The sequence below is a fragment of the Rhamphochromis longiceps genome, linkage group LG12, assembly GCF_057381845.1.
Source record: "Rhamphochromis longiceps isolate RC_006_pf linkage group LG12, R_longiceps_female_GT1.1, whole genome shotgun sequence".
Classification (NCBI taxonomy): domain Eukaryota; kingdom Metazoa; phylum Chordata; class Actinopteri; order Cichliformes; family Cichlidae; genus Rhamphochromis; species Rhamphochromis longiceps.
This window is the reverse complement of record NC_140568.1, coordinates 25,584,024-25,608,879: the sequence shown is the minus strand read 5'-3', so window position 1 is coordinate 25,608,879 and position 24,856 is coordinate 25,584,024. Positions and strand designations below refer to the sequence as shown.

The window sequence follows — 24,856 nt, the reverse complement described above, 5'->3', positions numbered from 1 at the left end:
TCTTCTGTTCATGTTGCATTTCAAAGGTAAGACCACTCTGTAGGTGTAATCCCACCCGCCTTCTTTTCTGCTTTATTTCTTGTCATCAAAAGGTCAAACACCATGCTAATATGCAACACCACAGAATAAAATGTAGGTTTAGAGATGAACGCATGGTCAGGGGAACATCACTGTGCCCACATGCACACTGCCGAGCTCACTGAAACATGTTTTTTTTAGGATTCAGAAGGATGCTGTGTTCAGTACACGCTGTACGCTCCGTCTTGTGTGATTGATGGTAGCTGCTTTCAGTGAAGGGAGCTCCCATTTTTTACACTTGTGTCAGGGCTCTCCTTGCAGCATGAAGATGTTAAAACAGATCGGTGTTTGTTATTTTGTAATCCAAACAAGCTCTTCTGGTAACTTTATCAGTGTAAACCTCATGAATAGACCTCAGTGTTCAGTGTTTACTTTCCATCAACATCTAATACATTATGCACATGTTTACTATAGACTGTATCTAAAAGATGGCCATAGCCACTATGGCTTTCTTCGTTGGGTAGTGGAGTGCTGTTTTTAAAATGTCAGCACATTTTATCAATCAGTCCTGGTTGTTTTGAACCCCAGGTGACCATGTTTTAACAGGAGACTGCAGTGCTCAGTTATCAGCTAATGTTAGCAAGTTCCACCTATAGACTGTATTGTGGTGCATCACACAGCCATCAATACCTGTACTTGCAAATTAGTGTAAAGACATCAAAAACATTTTTAAAAAGAGTAAAAAAATTGAAGAGCCCACTTTCTGATGTGCTGTTAATATAAATAACAGCACATTAAGCCATATTAGTTTTAGATATTCACCTTGAAAATGCTCCAAAAGGCACCAACACCACAAACTCTGGAGATCCAGGTCAGTATTGTCACAGTTTTTTTGTACCAGCTGATTATTTTAAGATGGAAGTTTAATTTCAATCGACTTGTTTTCAGAGATGGTGGCTTTCAGCCTGGAGGTTGCCCCTTCATGGTAACATACAGGCTTAATATCAGTAATTAACCGAAATATTTTCTTTCAGCTTGACCTGTGTCTTTTCATTTAGCCACGCTTTTTGGCCACTTTTGCCATCAAAAGTCACGTAGCCTACCTGTATCTTACTCCAGCCTGTCGGCCATCTTTGTGGGCTGCCGTTTTAGTCTGATTTCATCATGTAGCCTTCCTGCTGCACACATACGCAAACACTTGGAAAGCTCTGCAGTGCTGCATAGTGCCTGGTGTTCAGGGACAAACACTACTCTGAAGCAGCATCACAGCTTTTACATCTGAGCAAAGATGAAAAGAAACGTACCTCCAGAGCACGTCGTAAAATATGGAACACAACGTGCCAAAAACAGGTCAAAATGATACCTGGCTTCTTTTATAATGGCTTCTTCTGTTGTATTTGTGTGTGTGTGTGTGTGTGTGTGTGTGTGGCTGTGCATTGGACCAGAAAACCTATATGTATCTATACATGCTAAACTGTAGTTCTTCCTTGCTGTTATGGTCTTTGTCTGCCTTACTGTATCAAGATGGGGGAAACAAAGTCCTTAGGTAATCACACTGACACACCAAAAGAGCACTGGTATCAAAAGTATAATGATCACTGCCCCACATGACAGATGCATACAGACAATGAGCCTTTTCTCTGTGTATTTATTGGGAATATTGAGTATATATTTTTTGAATGCCCTACATCCCGAGTTTCTGTGAAGGATGAGAGCATTTAAGTTGATGAAGCTGATCCCCTTCAGGCTGACTAAGCTGGCTCCCCGTGCATCTTCTTGATTGTATCCACCCAAATCCAGATCTCGGTGCTTATCTAACATCTGAGTTGTGGGATTGCATGGGTCATGAAAGCCCAGCAGCCCAGTCCTTGAAGCTCAGCATTGCTGCTCTGCTATTGATTTTCCATTATGTCTCCAATCTGCAGCAGTAATCCAATAGTATCCGGGGACTGAAGCAGAGCAAAAGGAACCCATATGTGATATCTCTGGAGATGGAGACTGTGGGAGCCTTGTTGACTGAATACCTCACAGCCTTGAAGTCATAGTCAGATGGTTTTGAAAAAGATTGTGATCCAGATTGTCCTAATTTTAGCCTAGCTATTCTACTGAAGGGCACTGGTAGATATAGATCATTTTGAAGAGAGTATAATTTCCGTAGCATGGTTAATGATGTGTTGATTGATCTGCCTGACCACTGCCTTTATTATTACTACTGGTTTGCCCGCTGGGATCATTGAGGGAATATTAGCACAGCTACTTTGAGTTTTTGACAGCTTAGATTTATTCAATCTGCATAATCATCATACCAGACAGCCCACGTCTGCTCTCTGCAACATATTTTCCTTTCAAGGACTGCCTTGGCTGCAGAGTGGCTATTTGACTTCCACAGGGGCAGAATGGCAGCCCTGGCAATAACCCCGAAGCCGCGGAGGAGATACGGCATGAGAGCCAGTGTTTGATCTGCACTCAAGTGTGTTTGTTTGAAGGGTGGTAGAGTTTCTGACAAGGCTGTAGGGACGAGTGGGAATGGAGTTGTTTACGTACAGTGAGGCTCAGGGAGAGATGAGAGGTAAATGCAAAGTTTTAGAAAGAAAACCAAAAACAAAAAAAGCTTCACAAGAAGGGAAGGACACGGTGCTCGAAAAGTAACGTTTCATAATGAAGTTGTGGTAAGTCAGGGAAAAAGTTTAATGTTTTACTAAATGGCTTTAATGTCTGCGTTTAGTTTATCAAGTTGTTGAAAGCTGATCCTGGAATGACATTTCCTGCATTGCTTAGGAATTTTCTTCAGGTCATTGCAAAGTCTTATCGTAACATAGACTATCTTTGACCTTACTTGCTTTTTCACAAAGGCATCGAAATATCAACTCCCTATGCACACGCCTGTGTGAGTTTTCCATTCAGACTCAGGCTTTCATGTACTAAGTTTCCTTTTTATTGACCCGTTGGATCACTTTCCCCATTTGGTTCTCGCCCAAGACCACAAATATCCACATCCACTGTCTACCAGAGGCATTGATTTAACAAAGCTGCGTTTTTGTGTTAGCGAGGTCGTCTAATGTAATTGTGAAACACGAGGTATTGTGTTACACGTGTACAGTGTACTCTTGTTTTCCTCGTTAGAGTCCTGTGTGAGTGGCATTTACCATGGGATGGGAGTGTTTGACAGCGGTGAGACGCTCCTGATTAGGATCCTCCGTTCATTTTTACCGACCATCTGTCTGCCTCTCTTTTGTTGAGAGGTGAACAAGAGACCTGCTGTTGTTCACTGCAGCTGCGGGCCTCTCGTGGATTGTTCTCGAAGCAGTCTGTTAGAGTACCAGCTGGGTTGTGGGGTCAGGTGAGGGAGAGGTGGCTGGAGCGCGAGAGAGAGAGCGAAAGAGAGGTCCGCACAATTCATTTTGACACTGACACTCAGGCCGGTGCTGAGCTGAGAGCCAGACAGGCCTGCCTACGGGCTTATTAACATTCCTCAGGCTCAGGGCACATAGTGTAAAGGCTCAGGTGGATCAACACCTCATTACACTGACTGACGAGGCTCGAGATCAATAACAGGATTTTATGACAGACGTGAGCTTTACAAAAAACAGGAGCTCGCACAAAAAACCATATTGGGTTTGTTGTGTGAGCGAATGTGCTCGTGTCCTTTTCGTAAGGAAGGAAATTGTTTTTAAGGTGATATAAAAGCTATGAATGATTCACAGAGGCAGAATAAGACCGAGTAAGCCTCTATCCAGGATGGTCTCTGTGGTCTGTGCTTTTGTCTCTTATGTGTTTATAGCAACAGAGAAGCTGGTGTGCAGATTAGGAGCCAGTCTGGAGATAAGAGCTGAGTGTCTGCTACACTCTCAATATCTGAATCTCTGCGTGTGAGCGTATTTTCGTCCAAGTGCACCTTACTCCATTTGGAGACTATTTCCAACAAAGGTGCAACATATTGCGAGGATTTTACTTTGCAAGAACCAAACACAAACAAGACTTTTTCAATTAGTGTTCCACTGCATGGCGATGATGTGATGATGATGTGACAGCTGGTCACAAAACAGGTGACTGCAGGGCATGAGGGCAGCAAGACATTGTGCGATACTCAAAGCTCCAGTAACAGCAGGCGCATTTATATGCAGGTGATGTGGTGACTGCAGCCTTGCGAGAGCTTGTCAAAGTCCAACTTTTGCAAGTGCTCTTACTCCTCACTTCTTCTCAGTGTGTCCTGAGGCAACATTTAAATGACTTACGCCACTCTGTCTCATTTTCTCTGGGAGTGTTAGTGGAGAAAAACAGACACATTTTAAGGAGGAGTGGAAAATTCATGGAGAGCATACGTAGAAACAAGACAGACTGGTGCTTTGTGGCTCAGGGAGGACTTGGATGAGCTGTAAGCCGGGCAGTGACACGCTGTGCAGCTCCACTCCTTTATGAGGTGTTGTTCTGCACGTACAAAGTCTTGAATATGGAGGCAATATGAAAACAGAGAAGCCGGCGATTAGATTAAAGTGTAACAAGATTTCTGTATCTGCACGCTGTGATTTGTGAGGTGTTGAAGTGACAGGCAGGAAAGGACTGTTTCTCCAACACGGCACTCGAGCAGAACTCTGATGTTTATTACAAAACACAGATGTACATCTCATGAGTCAGGAGTGACTATCAGAGTTAAAGTGCCTTTTTTATCAGGTGGAGATTAGCAGAATCAGCAAGATTCACTTACTTTAATGCAATGTCAGTGCCTTTTTAAAAATATTTTATAGTAACTTACTGGGCACCCGTTCTCTTACAGAAGGTCCTGTGACAACTCCTGATGATTGCTCAGCCTGACAATCAAGAGCTGCTGCCCTGATTGCTGCTCGTCAGGCACAGCTTTTCATTAAGCAAGGTATGCTTTTGACTGCTCAGTAAATTTTAGAGTGATACGACAATTGACAAGAATTACGGTGTTATAGTTTGTTGCCTGAATGACTTTGTGTCACTTTTAGATGTCTACGGCCACAGAAAATGGGACAGGAGGGAATCGGAGCTCAGAGAAAACCTACAAGAAGGTAAAGGAGTGTGTTTGGTAACATTTTCATGTTATGATGAATATGAGCACGATCCCTTAACATTTACTTGGAAATGCTGCTGTTTAGAGTCAGCTTTTGCTTCTGAGCCACTCGAGTCCCTTAACTCCTTCTGCAGCACATTATGTCGTGACCCTCCCACAGCCAGCTGCCAGCAGTCAGTCAAGTGCTGGGTACATTTGTTTTCTTTCTTGTACTGTAGACGTCACTCCTTATGGAAACATCTCTCTCTTTTCTTTTTTTTAAGATTCACCCATAATGCATTTCTTTATACTAGCTACCTCTGTTCAGGTTTGGGGAAATATGTTTTAGAGGTGTCATGCAATAAAAACACAAACTGGATTTGTGTCCAAGTCTGCAAGTGCAGTTGGATGTGTTTGTGTGGAAATTCTCATATTTCAAATCAAATCAAAGGGTAAACAAGGGAGCAAGTGTGCCACGGCTAGACTAATGTGATATTTTCTTTTCGAATTTCCCATCCAGACCACATCCTCGGCGTTAAAGGGAGCCATTCAGCTTGGTATTGGCTATACAGTGGGAAACCTCACCTCCAAGCCTGACAGAGATGTTCTTATGCAAGACTTCTATGTGGTGGAGAGTGTCTTTCTGCCCAGGTCAGTGATCCCACACGCACATCCACAGTGTTACATTCACAGAAACACTCTCTCAGCATATGTGTTTTTGTGCGTTGAAGGTTTGCGTCCTTGTCGCGTAAGCTCAAGGTTATTTATCTGCAGGACTTGGTGAATAGGAGAGCTGCTTCGTAAAAACAGACTGTGTGTAGGTTGGCTGTGAATGAATGAATGGGAAGTGAGTGAAGGGCACGCTTCGCCTGGACGGCCTCCGCAAATATTATATGTTTGGATCTCGAATGAAAAACATTAACCGCTGTTATTAATCCCGCTCGGTGGAAACTACATGCGCTCGAAATCCACTCCAAAGAAAATGTGGTACCACCTCAAACTGCCAGCGTCATCATTTATCAACAGTTTTGCTAGTCTAAGTCATGACGCAGGGATAAAACTATTCTAGTGGATTATCTTGCCAAGAACTGTGGAATCAGCTTACTGTCTGCCTCTTAACTGCCACAGAGCAAAACGTACGGCGGCGCGCCGCTGAGCTATCTTCAAAATTACATCATCAGCTCAAAGAAATGCTTTATATAATCTAAAGCAGGATGAGGAATTCATCGAAAGTGTTGCCTTATGTCCACACATATGGTTTATTAACACACAGCTGATGCTGCGGCACATACTTTATCAGTTTTTGTTTTCTTTTAGAGCTGTAGAGGAACTACAAAAACAAATTAAATCAGGAGCAGCTGAGCAAAAGATGTCTATTAGTTGCTGTTTGTCCATCCCAGTGTAAATACATCCAAGGTCATTCAATGTTGTGTTTAACCCTTGGACGTCAGGAGGAGAATTACAGTCCTATCAGGATGTACTTTGTGGTTTACCTTAGAGATGCTGCACCAGGATATGCAAACTGGGCATGGTTTATGCAAACCTCCTTCTGGCACGCACACCAGTCCTGCTCCTCAGCAACAGCCAAACAAAGCTCTTGTTGTGTTTGACTGATAAAGGCCCTGATGACTTTCAAGATTTTGATGAAAACTCCACATCTCTCGCTGAGACCAGTGTTGCCAACTTAGCGACTTTGTTGCTATATTTAGCGAGTTTTCAGACCCCTTAGCGACTTTTTTTCTAAAAAAAGTCGCTAAAAACAGACGTGAAAGCGCGTATCGCTTTTACTCTCAACAAGCAGCGGGTGCTGTAACGCAGTCAGTTCTTCTTTTACTCTTTTACTCTTATGCTGTTTTGTGGATCACAAGGTTTAAAACTACTTATAAACACACACACAAAGTAACTCCACCAGAGTGCCTATTTCGGGTCACTTTTGCCGGTCCAAGCCCGGGTAAAGAAGCAGGGCTGGAATTGTGACATTAAAAAAAACAATAATTGCTAAAAGAAATTTAATTTGTAGTTCTAAATAAACTCTAAATGCATTTAGGACGGTTTTTACTCACTTTATGTCTCTTCCACGATGTTATTTCTCTCTCCAACAACATAGGTTACAATTTAGATTAGCATGACCAATTATGCAAATTAAGCGATGACATCATTTAGCGACTTCTAGCGACTTTTAGGACAACCAATAGCGATTTTCCTTACTGAGGAGTTGGCAACACTAGCTGAGGCTCTGAAGCGCAAAATGACGAGCGACAATTGGTTTAAAATGAGGCTTGTTTCATCCAGCCCAAGTTTGAATTAAAATGAAAGTGGTGGCAGTCTCCAGGGCCACCTTTTTCACAGGGGGAGAAAGAATCTAGGCCATGTTGTTAGGAAGAAAATAAAATTACACAAGACAGAACAAACAGAGTGTAATGAGTGAGGGGAGAAAATGAATGTCTTACATCTTTATTCTGACATAACAGTTTCCTATTTTATTCTTTCTGCTTTCCCTCAGCATTTATCTTCTGTTCTGTAATCGCACACAAACCCTTCTCTTTCCTCCCACCGCAGGACTACCCTGAACAAGTGACTAAACGATGGAAACGGAGATGTCGCTTTGACTCCCACACGCTTAATTTTCAGTTTGTCTCACACCTTTCCGCAGACTCACGCAGACACAGAGAGGGAGATGAATCCCTGATTAGACTGAAATTTTTCCGGGCGCTTGTGTTGCTTAATGTTTTTTTTCTTTTAAGTAGACTCTCAATCAGTGGCAAATGATTCCCGTTGTCCTCGCGCACTAAACAAACCATTCAAATGCCATTGTTGCGTGATCACAGATATAGTGTTACACCTGCGCCTTGCCTCCGTGTCATTGAATATAGCACACGCAGGGAACAACAAAAGGGCCTCTCTACCCAGAGCAGCTTCCAAGTAACCAGATTTAGAGGTGCCCTGGGAAACAAAACCTTTATTAACCTATTTCTGCAACTACAAAACTGATTCCAATGAAAGTTTAGCTTTAAAAAAAGACTCGACGGCTGACTCACGCTACCCTTATCCAATGTGCTTACAGGATTATGGGTTAGGTTAGTTAGAAACAGGGTCAGCCTTTGTCGAAGCCCGTCTGGAAACGTCTCCCACTCCACGCTTGGCAAAAAACAAAAAAAACATGCAGGTTATTGTGTCTCATTTTGTTTGGTTTTAAACCTTTTTATTTGAGCCATTTTCTCCCCATTTGAGCTGAAGTGCATGTTTTTTATTTGGTATTGTTCGATCCAGTAATTAGAGCCATCTTCAGTCTCCAGGCGAAGAACTCTATACAGACCTATCTCTGTTAGCACAATGCTGGTGGATCTGGGTTCCCATAGAGGACTTACTGAAGCCTGTTCAAGCAGGAATGGAAGAAAATACAAGGGCCCTCTGATAAAATTACCCAGAGTCAATAGCGTAGATACCAGGCACAAAGATTAGGTGCTGGTGTTCATTTCCCGCAGTAGTGCCAGTTTTCCAGGGGGCGCGAGAATGCATCTGTGTTACTGACACTAACATGTTTCCTTTTGTAATGTTAAAGCTTCTTTTTTAAATTTCATGTCAGTTAGTGTTGAAAGATGTATCTAATATACCCGTTTGTGTGTTTGTCTCATCTTGTCTTGGTCAAATATTACCAGTGAGGGAAGCAACCTGACTCCAGCACATCACTATCCTGACTTCCGCTTCAAGACGTACGCCCCGCTGGCCTTCCGCTACTTCAGAGATCTGTTCGGCATCAAGCCAGATGACTACCTGGTAAGACTAAAAACCTGGCAGACCTTGCAGGTCATTATTTGTGTTCATGCTCATAATCCAGACCTCAGCTCCGTCTGGATCACCACCTCATTTGTATGGAGCCATGCCGCAGGAAGCAAATCTAGTGCACTCTCATTTCTCAGCACAGCAACTGAAATTAACCTGCTGGTCCTATTCAAGGGGGTAAAAAAAGGTCATTTTAAGTTTTTGCTTTCAAGACTTAAAGGAAAAAAAAAAAAAAGGAGATTTAAGAAAATATGCTGAGTCACTTCCTGTCACTGACTGCCTGCCCAGTATTTCCCTGCACATAACCCGCATAAACTCACTGCTGTTTATGAGATTAAACAGAGATCATTTTTATAAATTGGTGAGATCTATGACATTGGATTTTGATTTTTTTACCTGTTCCAGCCTCGATGCAAAGCTCAGCTAACTGCTTGCTAGGTGCTATAGCTTCACATTCAACGTAAGGTGTTACAGGGGCATAAATGCTGAAATCGCATCATTTTAAGGCTGTTGCTAGGCGGTTGCCAGTCTACGTAATGACGTAGATGCATTTTTAAGATGTTCTACATGCCAAGTTTGATTTGTCATCTCCCTGGTTGTGTAGGAGGAGTGGGCAGCCAAAGAAACAACCACACAGGCTGAGATTTCCTGTGTTACAGCGAGATTCACCTGGTTCTTACATGCACACGTCACAAACTGACATAGATAATCAGTTGTAAGTCTGATAAAGAAGAGAGAATTCCTCGTTATTTTTGTCTGTCTGGAATTTCTTTCCACCAACTAAATGCTGACTAATGTAGAATCCAATAGGTTCAGTAATGCTGCAGTCCCCAGGAGGGTGAAGTCAAGGCAAAACATTGGGGTGGTGGAGATACTGGAGCTAATAATGACAGAGCATGTGCCCTCATTAGCACAGCTGTAATCCTCACACATGCAGTGATTTCCCAGCAGACTCACAGGTGCACATTTTGACATTTAGACAGAAGCATTTTGTGTGATTCATGTTTTTGTTTTTGCTCGTTTGCACGTGTTTTTGTCTGTGAAAATATTCCCTGGCTGAAGTCTTTGGTGTTCATTTCAAACGTTTGACAGTTCTAATTTAATGCTAAATTGATACTCTACCTGTATATAAATAAAATTAGATTTCAAAAAGGTGTGATTTCCTCTGACCTTTATCCTGCTGTGGCGGCATCTTCCTGCGTTCCTTATGCCTCGAAGTCTTTCCTAAACCCATCAGGCTACATTGTTCCTTTTGATGGCCAGATTCTTTTCTGCATAAATGAGAGACAAAAAGCTCCAGAAGAGAGTCGGAGATTAAAAAGTTATTTCAAGGCCGAAGAGGGTTGATGGCATAAGGCCCGCCAGCGTTGAGGAGTAGTGCTAATGACTGATGTCCTTGAGGTGATGATGAATTCATTCAGGCGGAGGCCACACTGCGGTGTCTAATTAAGAGAGAATGTGGACACGCATACACAGCCAGCCTCAGTGCAAATGCAATAAAGTGTGGATGTGTTTGTGCTGGTAACGCAACATGACTGTGGATGGTCATCAAGTGGAAGAGTCTCTGGAGAGGGAGAGTGGATGCCTCCAGTGTTTCTCTCTTTTGAAAATGTGGCTCTCATAATGCACTGATTAATATCTAACGCTTCTCTACAGTCTTGCGGGTTCTTGTATGTAGATGGGCACTGCGGGACAGAGGCTCTCGTTTCTTAGCAGGAAGATTCACATGTCCGTGGGCGCCTATAAAGTTTGACAAACAGATAAACAGTAGACTGATGTGAAGCAGAGCTGGCATTAATGGAACAATAAAACAAATGTAGACAGCTTTCTCCGATAAGCATGTGAACAACTGTAGACTTTGGGGCTGATTTTTCATTACAAAAGCGGCCCTCCAATTTTGTGGCACCAGCCGAGGGACCTCTGTTTCCTGCTCTGCTGCGTGCAAAGCTATACCATAAAGAGTTGATTTGTGAATTTGATGTATTAGATATGAAATGTTTATGGCTCTCTTCCTCAGTACTCCCTGGTAAACGAGCCTCTGATTGAGCTGGTCAACCCCGGGGCCAGCGGCTCTCTCTTCTACCTGACCAGCGACGATGAGTTCATCATTAAAACCGTTCAGCACAAGGAGGCCAAGTTTCTCCAGAGGCTGCTACCTGGATACTACATGGTGAGAAGTTTAATGTTACTTCATTACAGTTCGTGATGGCATGTGAAAATTGTTGCTGATTGGTGTCTAAAACCCGCTCGGTGTTAAATGAGTGATTACTCATGAGATGCGTCAGAGGCAAAAATGAGATGGAGTGAAAATGCCCTTTAGCTCCTGCACTAGGAGCCTGAATAGCAATTCAACTTGACTGAGGACAGTGGCAGTTGCATAGATAAAAGTCCAAAATTTGATCAGTTCATTTTGTTATTCATGTTTTTATTTATTGCATCCACATTCTGCTTGACATCAGTGAAGCATGGAGTGTACATGGTGCCAAGTTTTCCACATATGGAGTTTAAACCATACGCAGTCTTCCCCTTCCAGTTAGTCCTCTTCTGCAGCAATTCGCCACTTCTATTCACCGCTTGCTATTTTTAGATATATCCTTTCATAGAAGTGCTGTTCTGACCACTTAAACTTGTGCTCCAGTAGTGTGTTTTAGATCTGATCCACTGTGTCAAAACGGCAACCCTTCACTTGAATGTTTTCTTTTTGGAGAAGAAGGTAAAGTCGCAGGGAACCATATCCGGCAAGAATTGAAGGTGTTGAGCCAAGACTTTGTTAATGTGGAAAAAAAAATACACTCACAAAATTTTGAGTTGTCTATTGAATGTTTTCCCTCAGCAGTCTAACTTTGGGAGACAGTTTGGACAACTCCTTGAATGTTATAGCAAAATCGAAAAGCACGCTCACTGGGCACTATGTGCCATTCCACTGAAAACTGCTGTGCTCTGAGCCGTAACAGAAGACTCAGCACTCTTCTTGGCATGAAAATCAGATATGTCTGACACAGAAGTTTGCTCTTTGCACAAGTTTAAAGTCCTCTGCAAAGGTCTATTTTTTATTTTTTTTTAAATCAGCGGAGCTACAGATTTTTTTATAGTAGTATAAATACTAAACAGATGGTCCACAATTTATAGCTCTATCTACAAACACTAACAGAGCTCCTTATCTGGGGTAGGTACGTCACAGTTATCTGCAATATAATTCTGACCATGCACAAATTAGTTACCAAACTGCTTCCTTTTATCCCACACATTAATATATCTTTTAAAAAATGCACCCAGTCTACAAAAGTCAACGTCGTTGCGACCCCTGTGCTTTCTCTAAATTCACAGAACTTGAACCAGAATCCACGCACTTTGCTTCCCAAGTTTTACGGCCTGTACTGCATCCAGTCTGGAGGCATCAACATCCGATTGGTGGTGATGAACAATGTGTTGCCTCGCTCTGTCAAAATGCACTACAAATACGACCTGAAGGGATCCACCTATAAGAGACGAGCGTCCAGGAAAGAGAGAGAGAAGGCCTGTCCGACCTACAAAGACTTGGACTTTCAAGACATGCACGAGGAGGGGCTTTACTTTGACACCGAGACGTACAACAACCTCATGAAGACTCTGCAGAGAGACTGTCGGGTAGGTAGTTTTATGGATGTTCTTCTCACAGACTGGCTTTGAAATGGCAGTCGTATCATGACAGGAAGCTCTCTATTGTTCCCTACAACAAATAAGGAAGTCTAGGATGATCTCATTTTGGTTTCATAGCACGGCGCTTTCCTGGTGAAATCCTTTCAAGCTGGAAATCTTAGTCTAGTGAGAAAATATATCTTTTTAAAGGGTTGGTATGTATTCTAACACCAGCAACATGCATCCTTGTAACTTAATCACATTATATACTGCTTTGGGATAATAAGTGCGTATCCTAGATGGGACGAAATATTTTGAAAAGAGAATTTTCCTTGTCTTTGCCACAGAGAGAAAGACAATGTGTTCAGCTAAACTTTCAGTTTGCCTCGGGTCTCTGTTCTTGTTTCCTTGCACGGCTATGTTTCACTACGTGACAGCTCTCCAAACACTGAATGTGATTAAGGCATGATCCTGGTAGCGTGAGACTCAGAGCCCTGTCCAAAGATAGTCTTCCAATCTAAAGGCTCACATTCTTCTCTGTATTAATGCAGACACCGTGAAATTGTTCAACTGAAGGAGGATAGTTTGAGCTTAATAAGAGACATGAGCTGTGCTCTGGCGATTCACCAAATCTTTAAAAAAAGAAAACGTTATGCTGCAAACACATAAACTTCATCCTTTCATATCCCTTTGTCTGTCTGCATTACATTAGTTAGGAAGAATTGTTGCTAGTCATGGAGCCTGATGGATCGTATACAGTAAATTTTCAGATTTGTGGGCCATAGCTGTGATTAAATAAGAAGCCTCTAGGTTTTAAAAAGCAAAAGACACAAAACTTAAGTGGTACTGATGTCTGCAGCCTCTGTTCCCCTCCCAAGGCAACAATTCAGGCGTTGTGCACCATAAACTCATAAAACAAATGGCTGTATATTAAGCTTTTTTACATTAGAGCTTTCTGAAATGTTGAATTAAGACCCTAATAAAGCACTAAGCATACATAACCTTTGGCTCATTGTCGGTTACAGCAGAAGTTTCCATTTGGAAAATACCCTTTCTAAACACAGAGAGGTGGCATATTTGTGAAGCTATTTATACACCATGATCAAACGCTAGATAATCAGGTTAGAGCAGACCTGGGCATCGGACAGCCTCTAGTTAGTTGTGCTTTTATTTTAAAGTCACCTTTGGGGTTTTGTTGTTTGTTTTTTTTTTAAAAATCTATATATGTACATGTGTGCAAGCAAATGGAGCTTCACTGTGAACATGTTCGTGGAAACACTTATGAGAGATATGATACGATATGTAAATGTCAGCTCGCACTAAAAATAAAATAAAAAGACAGTTTCAGGGTGTAGAGTTTTTTTTAACAAGACATGTATGTAAGTATGTATTTACTGAGGTCAGAGGTAAGACTGTGTGCTTTGCTTGTGGAGAGCTCATTTGTGTGTTTGAGGAGTACAATTTGAATCGCCATTCTGAGACTAAACACACAGAGATGATTTTGAGTGTTTCTCTTTGGCTCTGGGTGAGGGCTGTGTCAATCCCACCCAGTGACAATTACACAGGCCAGTTACTTATTATTTTAGGTAAATCCCAAGTATATTACAGAGGAGCTGGCAGGAATGACCTTAGTGAAAGGGACTGTAACAGGGAGTGATTTGTTCACAGATAACTGGCAGACGTTATGTCCAAATCTGACAAATTTCAGATTTGGACACTTTAAAAATGATTGAAGGCAGATTTAGACAGAAGTAACTGAACTGAACCCAGAACTGAAATTCATATGTTAGCATTGTACGATACAGCAGGAGGTGTGTAACTTGGTGCTAAAAATTAACCATGTTCATAACTAATAGAGTTAATTGGGGGCGAGAACGCTGAACTGTTTTTTGCACTTTTGAAGGAACATGAAACTAAATATGGTGACATAGGCTACCACACAGCTGTCAGGTGGCTCAGCCTGGGGAAAGAGTATGGGACCTCAGACCAGAAAGTCAAGAGCATTATGAGAAGAAAGGCACAGACTTTCCAGAGCTCTCAGATGCAGAATAGAAGGCAGATCTTGCATTTGCTGTCGCTGTGACTGTCCTTCACATTTCAACTTTAGACACTGAATCTGATGATTTTAATGCACTTATTTAAGACCAAAGCCAGCTAGTTTTACTGCACTGGAAAAAAAAAAAGAAATAAAAAAACACAGATTAATTCATTTACCTACAAGCAAGATGGCAACAGTATTTTGTATAAAGTTAAGTCTTGTGCAAAAATATGCGCATACAGTTCACAGTTGTTTTGGGGAATGTTGAGTAAATGGTGATTAAATGTTGACGTTTTTACTGTGTCACATTTTCATCGTCTAACTGTAATGACGACTCTTTCTAGTAGCACTTTATAAAGAAAGAAAATTAATAAGTAAAATTGAGTTGGGCTTTTTGGTGTGTCGCTTCACAACAGCCCCAGCTTGTCATGTGGTCTCTTGGGAAAGTTAATTGCCCACTTATGTTTTTAAGGGCCATTTCAAAGTGCAGAAAATCTAGACCTCAATCGTTGTTTTTGGGGGAAAAAAAAATGTTAACAGCCTGCTGTATTTAACCTGGAAATAGACCTGGATGTTACAGCAAGTGTTGATGGGTACATCAGATGAGTTCAGGGAACAGCAAAAGAAAGACTTCCTGGCAAAGTTCCTGCTGAGTCGTGCCAACCTGCCAGACCTGGCAACCTCGTGAGGCTCCATATAGCTAACAACTTAATGACTTCCCTTACACCAAACTTCAGGTAAATGATTCAGTTTTTTATTTGGAGGAAACAAACATGATGTTTTTATTGAAAGAATTAAAGCTAATGAATAGTGGGATGCTGTGTGTTTAAATCAGCCTATTATGTAACACAATCTGTGTCCTCTAATTTCTGTATACTCAGAAAACAAGTAATGACATGGGTAGCTCAGTTTTACAGAAAATCTTTTGCTGCATTAGTTTGTAGTTTTTTGTTCCTCTTTAGGGGAAATTGATTCCTCTTACAGGATTGCTGCATGAACAGGTGTGATCACCTCTTGCTTTCCCTCCTTTTAAGTCAAACATTATCTCGAGTTTTGCGGTAAATCTGGGTCTTGTGATGTTGACTTACAGTCAGGCTACCATAAACTCAGAGCCTTATGTAATCTCCTCAGGTTAGAGTGTTTCTCATTATCATTAACCAGTGTGTTGACTTCCTCAAAGTTCTGTTTTCTTAAGCACACTGACACCGACATCCTCCCTTCTGGCTAATTCAGTGATTTCTTAATGTTTAACCTGGCAGCGCACGCAAGCAGTTCACAAGCTCAAAGTACAACAGAGATGCACTGGCTGTCTGTGTGTGTATAAAATTAATGTATATAGTTTATAAAACCTATATGGTGTATGCAAGTTGGACTGTTTTGCAGCAGCTGTTACAGAGACTGTGCTGTATAGTTTATTGTCATGGCTTCCTGCGTTTGCCTCCTAAGCGGGAAGCAAAGTGCCCTCTAAGCAGAATCTCTGTCCATTTCCATGAGTAAGCAGCTAACCCCGTCACCGCAGGAGAGGCTGCGGACCAGAACGCAGAGTAAGGGTCGGCAGAAGCTAAGCAACAGGGGGCATAGGGGGCTTTGGAGGGAACGAGGAAGTGGAAGAAAGAGTTGTCCTTTAATAGCTATGATAAAAAAAGTAATGTTCAGCTGTTTTTCCAGATCCTGCAGGGAATGTGGGAATGTGGAAAGTCAGTTTAGTTAAAAGAAGAAATGGTGTTTGAGCAATGCTTGTGACATTTCAGAAATAACCGATACGAGAAATGTGCTCTCTTCTTAAGTCTCTCCTCTCCATTACTCTCCAGCTCCCCTGATACTCCCCCAAATGCCAAAACAACACGAGGCATTAATAATTCATGCTGAACTCTACTCTACAGAGAGAGTGAGACAGAGAGGGTTTATTGTAGAGTGTGTGTGCATCTACCAGTCTGACTCTGGGTGGGTGGGTGGGTGTGTGTGTGTGCGTGTGTGTGTGTGTGTGTGTGTGTGTGTGCGTGGTGAAGAGCATTGCTGTCACATTACAGTGACTGTGCAGTGAGGCAAACATAATGACTGTGATGCTGAAGATGAAATCAAGCTGTTAGGAGACTTTTCTTCACAACACATGCTTGGCTGTCAACACTTTGTCATCTTGTGGGCAACTCGGGCCAAAAAAGCATTAAGAAATATACACTTTTGGCCACTTTATTAGATACACTTGCTAGTACTGGTTTGGCCCCCTGTATGCCTTCAGAAGTGCCATAGAATAGCATAGATTCACAAAGGTGCTGGAAACATTTCTTGGGCATTTTGGTCCATATTGACATGATGGCATCACACAGTTGCCGCTCGCTGGATATTTTTTCTCTTTCTGACCATTCACTGTGAGCCCTATAGATGGTTGTGCAGGCAAATCCCAGCAGATCAGCAGTTTCCAAAAAAACTCTGCCCAGCCTGTCTGGCACCAGCAACCATGTCAAGTTCAAAGTCACTTAATCGCTTTTCTTCGCCATTCTGATGCTCACTTTGAACTTTAGCTTGTCGTCTCCGCCATGCCTCAGCTCCTGAAAGCACTGAGTCACAGGAATCTAATTGGCTGATTAGATATGTTTGTTAACAAGAAGATAAACAGGTGTACCTAATAAAGCGGGTGCAAGTGTATTTTAAAATCCAAGCTTTTGAATTTCAGACACCAACAAGGATAGAAATGGAAAGATTTAGTGCAATGCAGGCATGAACATGTGATAGATGGATTGTAATGGGAGTAATTTTGAATTATAATGACCGCTGTGTGGAAATACAGGGTAAAAAAATAGATGTTTTTCTTTTTTCTATTAACAGGTGAATTAAATGTGATTGTCTGCAATTATTCTGGTTAGACATTGATTCCCTTCTGGCTGTCGACTGGTTGATTAATGTGATTAAAGTGTTTTGGGGCACAGAGAGCAAATTTCATCTATTTTCTCTTTATTTTTAGCCATTAAATTAACCATTATATGGAAAATAATGTTGTTTGTGGAATTAACAGGTCAGTGGAAAATAGGAAGAATACAGCAGAGTGTGGTAGACAAGTGAAAACAAATATTACAGAGAGGGAAGCTCAGTTGATCACTCGGGTCAGGAAGTGTGTTGCTCTTACAGCCGTTTTGTCAGCAGTCATTGAAGCCACTCGTTGCGTGGCGTCGTGACGTCATGGAGAGCAGTACGAATATGAAAACATTACACCCTACTTTACACCCCTGTGGGACTTTTCTTTTTAAAGTTTCAGATCACAATGTGTTATGTTTGAATCATTCGAAGGGTAAAGTTAAATTAGATTTCTTTCTAATCAAGGCCATTTTCTGAATCAAGCCCTTTTTTCAGTTTTTATTGTGTCATTTCATACCGTTTTTTTACCCATTGTGAAGAAAAGATCTTAAATTACCAACACTGACAGTGTGTTGCGGGATTTGAGTTGTGGCTTTTGTGACCTCCTCAGGTGGCGGGTTGGTGTTTGTTCCTTTCTGCCCCATCACGACTTCTGCGACAAACCAAGCGTTCTTGAACTGGACTCGTAGTCGGTGTATACTTGGAAAAAGTGCTTCAGCTTGCTCAATGAATAGGGAACACATGTATTTGTGTATTATTGATGTATTAGTGCAAAGTCGGGCGGCTCTACTGGCTCAGAGCTGAATGGGTGGAGGAGCGCTTTAGGCTAGACTATGATGAGAAAAATCGAATTTTGTTGAGGATTAAGCTTTGCTATGACAAAGCTGGCGTCTCACGGGAGCTTTAGAGCAGTATTATTATTACTTTCACTATGAGACAAGAACGGTTGTGTTTGAAAGCAGGAACTAAAGACTGTACCGGTATGCCCCTCAGAATAAGTCAGATTAAAAAATACAAGGAGAAATTTTGCATAAATAACACACAAACGTGGGTGTTCTCTGTCTGCTGTGATGCTTTGATTGTCCGTCGGGGAAAACTGGGGCCCGGATGCTCGGTCGTGGCTTTCTGTAGGCAGCGTGATGTGTATGGCTCTATTCAAAATGGTTGCTGTTTGAATAGGCTGGGGGAGTTTGAGCGAGGGGATGCAAATAGTTGATATGAAAAAAGAGAGGGGTGGGGGGTGATCGGTGAAAAGGCCCTGTGTTTGCTTTGAGTCACTCATTAAGTCTGCTTGCAGTTGTGTGCATGAGTGTGTGCCGCTTTGGCTTTAAATATCAGCAAATGCTAACTTGATTTACAATGAACACTAATAAAATCTTCTGACTATAGATAACTTCATTTTGCTCTGGATTCTGGGCCATGACTGTCTTTGATTATGTCAGGTTTTTTCTGCAGTAAATATAGAAATCTTTGTGGGAATGCATAGTGTTAAAGCATTTATCTGGTTTATTCATTCATGTTTAGACAGCCTGTTTCATCTGATTTTTCATCCCATATAAACACATTAAAGCTGTCGAGGGAAGCGCGATTTATGACTCGAAAGCTCAACTGGCATTGTTTTGACCTTAAACGAAGGCAGAGTTCAGCGGTAGGCATGGCGTACCGCTGAACATCAGAAGATGTGTGTCATTTTTATTCTGCCGACTGTATTTGCAAAAGCAAATGGCTTCAAGCTAAGAATATTAAACCGTTACCATAGCTTGTCTTATTTTTCTTGGTTGTTTGTTTCAGTCTGGGTCATAAAGTAAGCCTCAGTACATGGCAGTGACCTCAATCCCATTCCCAGAACAAGCTCCCACCTCACTTTCTGCCCTTTTCCTGCCACAGGGTGGCTTTTCTTGAGCGCTGGGTTCCCATAAAGTCAGAGGGTTTATGGGAAGCTTGGTAAAAGGCTCCTCAGACGGGTCGGTGTGTAACACTTGGCTCTCTGTGGTGAAACACCTTGTGTATTTGGCTCTGAACAGGTTTCAGCAGAGATTTCCTGTTGCTGGCTTTCTGGTCTTTCATCACCCGACACACTTTTGACTGAGCTGGGTGATGAAAGTGTTTTAGGAAGGAAACAACTCCCTCCTCATGAGAGTCTAGTAGAAAACTTTTCAAAGTTTTGAGAGGTGGGAGATTGAATCATGTAACTGTATCCAGATTGTGATATTGAGTGAACTCTTTTTATTTGTAATTTGCAATAGGTGCTTGAGAGTTTCAAGATCATGGACTACAGTCTTCTGCTGGGCGTGCACGTCCTGGACCACAGAGAGGGGGGCGAGCAGGGTCAGGCAGGGGGTGATGGGAGGAGACCCGTGGCTCAGAGGGTGCTTTACTCCACCGCCATGGAGTCCATTCAAGGAGACGGCAAGGCTGCTGAAGCCCTCACCACTGATGACACGTGAGTTTATTCAGCCTGGGGGGGCGAAGCACACACACATGCACACGCACATGCACACGCACATGCACACACACATGCACACGCACATGCACACCTCCTCTGTTTGTCTCCTGATGTCCACTTTTTCCCTCGCAGACGTTACACAACCTTCCACAGAACGCTCGAACACACAGTCGGGCTCTCGCATAACCATAGCTACAAAAATACAAACACTGGTCTGCATATTTACAGCAACACACACACACAAATGTAAATACTGCAGGAGCCTCTTTTACAAACACTCGTAAAAAGTGCAGAGGCACGTTTGAACGTTCATTTGAACTACAGCTGCTTTCTAAATGCTGCCATGTTTTGGTTTCTGTCTTCTTTTTCAGGATGGGCGGCATCCCAGCCCGGACACACAAAGATGAAAAGCTGCTCATCTACCTGGGCATCATAGATATTCTACAGTCATACAGGTACTGATGCTAATGAAACTGAAAAACACTGGATTTTTACTGCCTTTCCTTCTTACTTTGTCTAGAAAATAGATTAATATGTTGACTTCTTGTGCCACGAAGTCTTATGAGATCCAACAGCCTTTTGGGTCATCAGCTTTTCCTACTCGTGGTGCTTTAAAAGCATCGCATAAACCTTTGTGAGCCTTGTCGGCATCAGACTCTTGACAGCGAAGGCGAAGTCAGATCAGGTCAGATATGATGAAAAGGCAGAGTTTGTGTACTTTTGCTCTCTTAAAAGCTAAATGTTGCTTAACTTAAAGGCAGAACTTTAAGTTGAGCAAAGCTTTGCGCTGCACCCAGAGGGAAAAGTGAAACCTTTTAGGTTTGATCGGGCATAAAGGGGAATTTGTTGTATAACCTTCGTAACAAGGCCTCTTTTTGTTGTGTTTCTCCTGCAGGTTCATTAAAAAGTTGGAGCACTCATGGAAAGCCCTGGTGTACGATGGTGTAAGTTGATAGCCTGCTCAAATCTGATGGAGCAGCTTTTATGAATGAGCCTTTTATTTTGTTACGTCCTCTTTAAAATTACCCGTGGCTGTCTGATAAAAACCTGACTTCTTTTTTTTTTTTTTTTTTTTTTCTTTCCTCCCTTTCTGATTTGTCCTCAGGACTCCGTCTCAGTCCACCGGCCCGGGTTTTACGCCAGCCGCTTCCTGAAGTTCATGAGCACACGGGTCTTCAGGAAGACTCAGCGTAAGTCAGCTGACTGATCATGGTCATGTGAAACTAAAGGAGGAAACAAAATGTGGAAAGCTGGAAATCCTGCTCTGGTAACAGGAATGAAACTGTAGGCAGTTTATCTTATGAATTACTGGGTATTTTGATGTCACTGAAATGGCACTGGGTCTTTTAGAGTTGGCTATTGGATAAGCTTTTGAAGCACATGATCCGTAAACTCCGAGATAGGAAAATAGTTTTTTAATAGTTTTATCCGTAGCATCTATTCTCAGTGTCCTGGGTGTGGCTGTAGGTGAAACCAGGAAGCTGTTTTGGAACATCAAATATAGAAACAAATGTTACCATGTCGGACCCCCTCTGTGGAAATACATATGGCTGAGGCACTGATTTGAGGATTTAGCTGCGCTGTTAACCATTGCCAAGTCCCGACAGAGGGAGATGACAGGAAAGGATTTTATTTCACGCCCTGCTCAGGAGGCAGAATAAGAAGTGGCTTAGGGGACATTTGTGTCAGCGTCATTGTGCATTTTAACAGTTTAATAGCTTCTAATTTTGGAAGCAGGGCATTGAAGTTTTCCTCTGTGTGAACACTGATTTGATTTATCTCCCCCTAATTATTGCAGTTTTTGTCTCCCTCGCCTCCAAGTCCCTGAATATCAGATTGTGGTCCTTTACCTGACTCATGTGCTCCTTTTTTTTAAATTTTGGCTCCACAGCAATTCGATTCTCCCCTTCAAAGAGGACCCGCACTTCCATCCCTGCTCTGAAGTCGTGCTCACAGGAGATCCTTTCATCGCAAGCGGATGAGAGGAACGAGGAGGACAGGAGGGACCGGCTGGTAGGAGCGCGCAGCCTCGCCAGCCTGGATGGACAAGGTACACAAAACAAGAGTTTGACAGATCAGCATCTGTGCCAAGGAAGTGGGGGTGGGATTGGTAGATCATAAAAAGCACTTGACATTTTACCTTAATCCTCGCCACGTCTGCCTCTTCAAGCTTCGTTTTGCGGCTTATTAGAGCTTTTTAGAAACACTCGAGGCCACTAAAGAGCTGCTTCCACTCAGCCATAAAAATGTTGTCCTCTCAGCACTTCCCAAGAGGAGGAAGCAGTCAGTGGTTGATGTATTGTTTGGCTTTGATGGAAATAAACAGAGGTTACCTTCCTATTAACATTACATCAATTACAGTATTTGTGTGTACAAACTGTGTATAAACCATCCTTAGATTGAGCTCCCCCTACATTCTTACGTGATAAAGCAGCTACATCTGTGTGATCTTTGTGTTTGATAAGGCGAGTTATTTAGCCAACAGCACACCGGAAGAAATGTGGGTGTGGAGCAGAAAGATAAGTCACGGGGGTCATTTGTCCTCTCCTCTAATCGAGCCCTGCCCCAGCTGTATCTCCAGCTGTGATGCAACAAACTATAAATCCGTTTGGGTTGTTAAACTTCCCTTCGCTCTTATGGTCACTGAAGGGGTCTCGGGAAGGGCAGGAAATCGGTTTTCACTCTAAAGGGAGTGGCTCGTATGTCAGTTTAACCAGAAGCATCTAAACAAAGTGTGTCGCACATGCTGCTGCTTTGATCTGAAGTGGGCTGGACCAGCGAAAATCCCATTTCTGTCAGTGTAAAGAATTTTATCTACATATTTAATCCATTTCCATCTCAATATGAGAAAAAAAAGTGTGTGTTTAACAGTATGTCTCCGTTTTTGGTTTTTTTTTTTTCATGATAAAGAAATTCGGCTGTAGTTAATGAAAGAAATCTGTCACTACGACTCTTTGGCCTTTAATGGTAAAAACAAAATGTGTAAAAGTACAGAATTGTAGTAGCTCATTTCCCCAGACTGCCCTGTAATGTTTAATTCACAGAAATGTCTATAGGAACTTGAATGTCATTCAGTCATTTATCTATTACTTCATTACTTTGGTGTCATATGAATGGCTGTGGGAGGGGATCTTTATCAGTAGGACATCTGTAAAATGTATGAAAATACAGGTAAAAGTCCAAAATTTATGCTCTGCTTCACAATCTCCAAAGATGTCTCGTGGGCTGGATCAGAGTCTTCGCCTTTTTGATTCTGGCCCCTAGGCCTTATGTTTGACACCCTAATCTAATCAGTTGCATTAAACTCTCATTCGCTGCCTTGTGTCGATGATTAGGTTTTGAAGTCTGCAAAGACACGGCAGAATTACAGGAAAAACATACTCACTTTTCCTAGGATACATCCAGTGTCAGCTTTAGATTTTATTCAGCTCAGCTTCCAGGAAATGCTTCCTTTTAAGGGGGAACTCTGATTTTACAGCGTTTGGTGTTCCCACACTTATCTGGAGCCGAAGTACTCAGCCTAAAGTTGTAAAATGTGTGGGATCGCCCAACCGTAGAGGTCAAAATGCGCTTACCTGGATTGTGGAGTTTGAAAGTCTGAAGGCACAGGAGTGTTTATTGTTTTACTGTTTTATGGTGCGCTCTAACATCAGGCTGTTGTGGCAGATGGCCGCCCTCGCCCTCGCTCTTCCTGTCGCCAAGTGTTTGCTCATAGTTAGATTGCTGAATCGTTAGGTTTTTCTCTGTGATTTTGTGGGGCCTTTCCCGTCACTAGGAAGCATCTTTAGATGACTGTTTGTATTTATTGGCACCATGTAAGTTAAAACTGAGATAGGAAACCGTCACATGTTTAAAATTTAGTTTTCTTTTTTCCTCCTCAGCCGTGTTCGGTTCATATCTGCGCCCCGACATTGTCCCAGCCAACCCATCCTTCTACGAGGGCTCCTCCATGGGAACTATCTCCACCTCCTCCATCTTTGTAAACGTGGAAAACCAAACAGAGGACAGGTACAGTGTCTCCTGTGTTGACGTTTCCTTGTTTTCCTACACTCACATGATCCTGAAATGTTAAGCTGATCACCTTAAACCATGACGCAAGGCCACGAAGAAAAGAAGGAAGTCACGCCTGACATGTACACTCACGCACATGCTCGGGCACTCCCGCCTTATTGTTACCTGTGCGTCTACGTCACACGGTCTTATTGGTGACGTGCGTCATGGAGCATGTTACTCACTTAGTTTGCCTGCATGCATCCAAGTACACGTGCACGCTTCATAGACAACATATGAATCAGGATGCGTGGTGTTGTAGTGGATGCCAGGAAAACTTTTATTTGATTGGACTCTTGTGGCAGGAATGACTTTGGATGGCTCAAGCGTCCCTTAATGAAATGCTTTAATGGCACAGCATTGACTAATAGTTGAAACCCTGATTTTTAACACAATCAGAGTGTTACATTAACAGGTTTCATTGTGACTTTTACCAGTGTGGAGAGAGAAAGTGTGTTAAAGCTTTATTTCCTGTCCTGCTAAAAGCCTCTAAGCCCTGCATCCCCTGCCCTTTGCATTTTTTTCTTCCCTTCCACCTTTCAGTGCTCCTCCTGTCCAACAGTGTCGAGTTCAGCTTGCTTTCTGAGGCTGCATTGTGTGACTTGCCCGGTCTTGTCCCTTCATCAGTCACCTGCTGCTGCCCTGACATTGTTCTGTCAACTGTTTTTATAAATATTTAAACAGCAGCTTTGACACACTCTTACTCTGTGCCATTACGCTGCACAAATACGGTGACAAAAGAGGACAAGCGGCGCTGTGGAGACTGTATATCAGCCAACAATAATCCCTGTCTGACAGCCGCTCTGCCTTTTATTTTAGTAACACACTTTTGAAGTGATCTATCTATCTATCTATCTTATCTATCTATCTATCTATCTGTCTGTAGCTTATCCGTATGTCTCACATCCATCTGTTATCTCTACAACTATAGCAACATGCTGCTCTTGTTCTAATTGGATTACATCTCTTTGAACCCCTAACATAGTGTGTCATATGTTAGAAAAGGGCAAAAACACATTCCTGAATTTATCAGGAA

General features: G+C 42.3%; 1 protein-coding gene across 2 annotated transcripts in view; it reads left to right on the top strand.

Moving 5' to 3' along the window:
* Nucleotides 1–24,856, top strand: part of pip5k1bb (phosphatidylinositol-4-phosphate 5-kinase, type I, beta b) — a 32,389-nt gene that overhangs the window by 5,252 nt on the left and 2,281 nt on the right. Inside the window, exons 2-13 of one of the 2 annotated variants that reach the window (XM_085425343.1) lie at nt 4,796–4,888; nt 4,989–5,051; nt 5,553–5,683; nt 8,692–8,809; nt 10,833–10,985; nt 12,143–12,442; nt 19,571–19,767; nt 20,142–20,225; nt 20,666–20,714; nt 20,876–20,960; nt 21,662–21,820; nt 23,652–23,778. In XM_085425343.1, the coding sequence (XP_085281469.1) occupies nt 4,989–5,051; nt 5,553–5,683; nt 8,692–8,809; nt 10,833–10,985; nt 12,143–12,442; nt 19,571–19,767; nt 20,142–20,225; nt 20,666–20,714; nt 20,876–20,960; nt 21,662–21,820; nt 23,652–23,778 (1,466 nt within the window). In that variant the 5' untranslated portion in view covers nt 4,796–4,888. Of the gene's footprint in view, nt 1–4,792; nt 4,889–4,988; nt 5,052–5,552; nt 5,684–8,691; nt 8,810–10,832; nt 10,986–12,142; nt 12,443–19,570; nt 19,768–20,141; nt 20,226–20,665; nt 20,715–20,875; nt 20,961–21,661; nt 21,821–23,651; nt 23,779–24,856 lie in introns of both variants that reach the window. The other variant, XM_085425342.1, reaches the window with a different exon arrangement.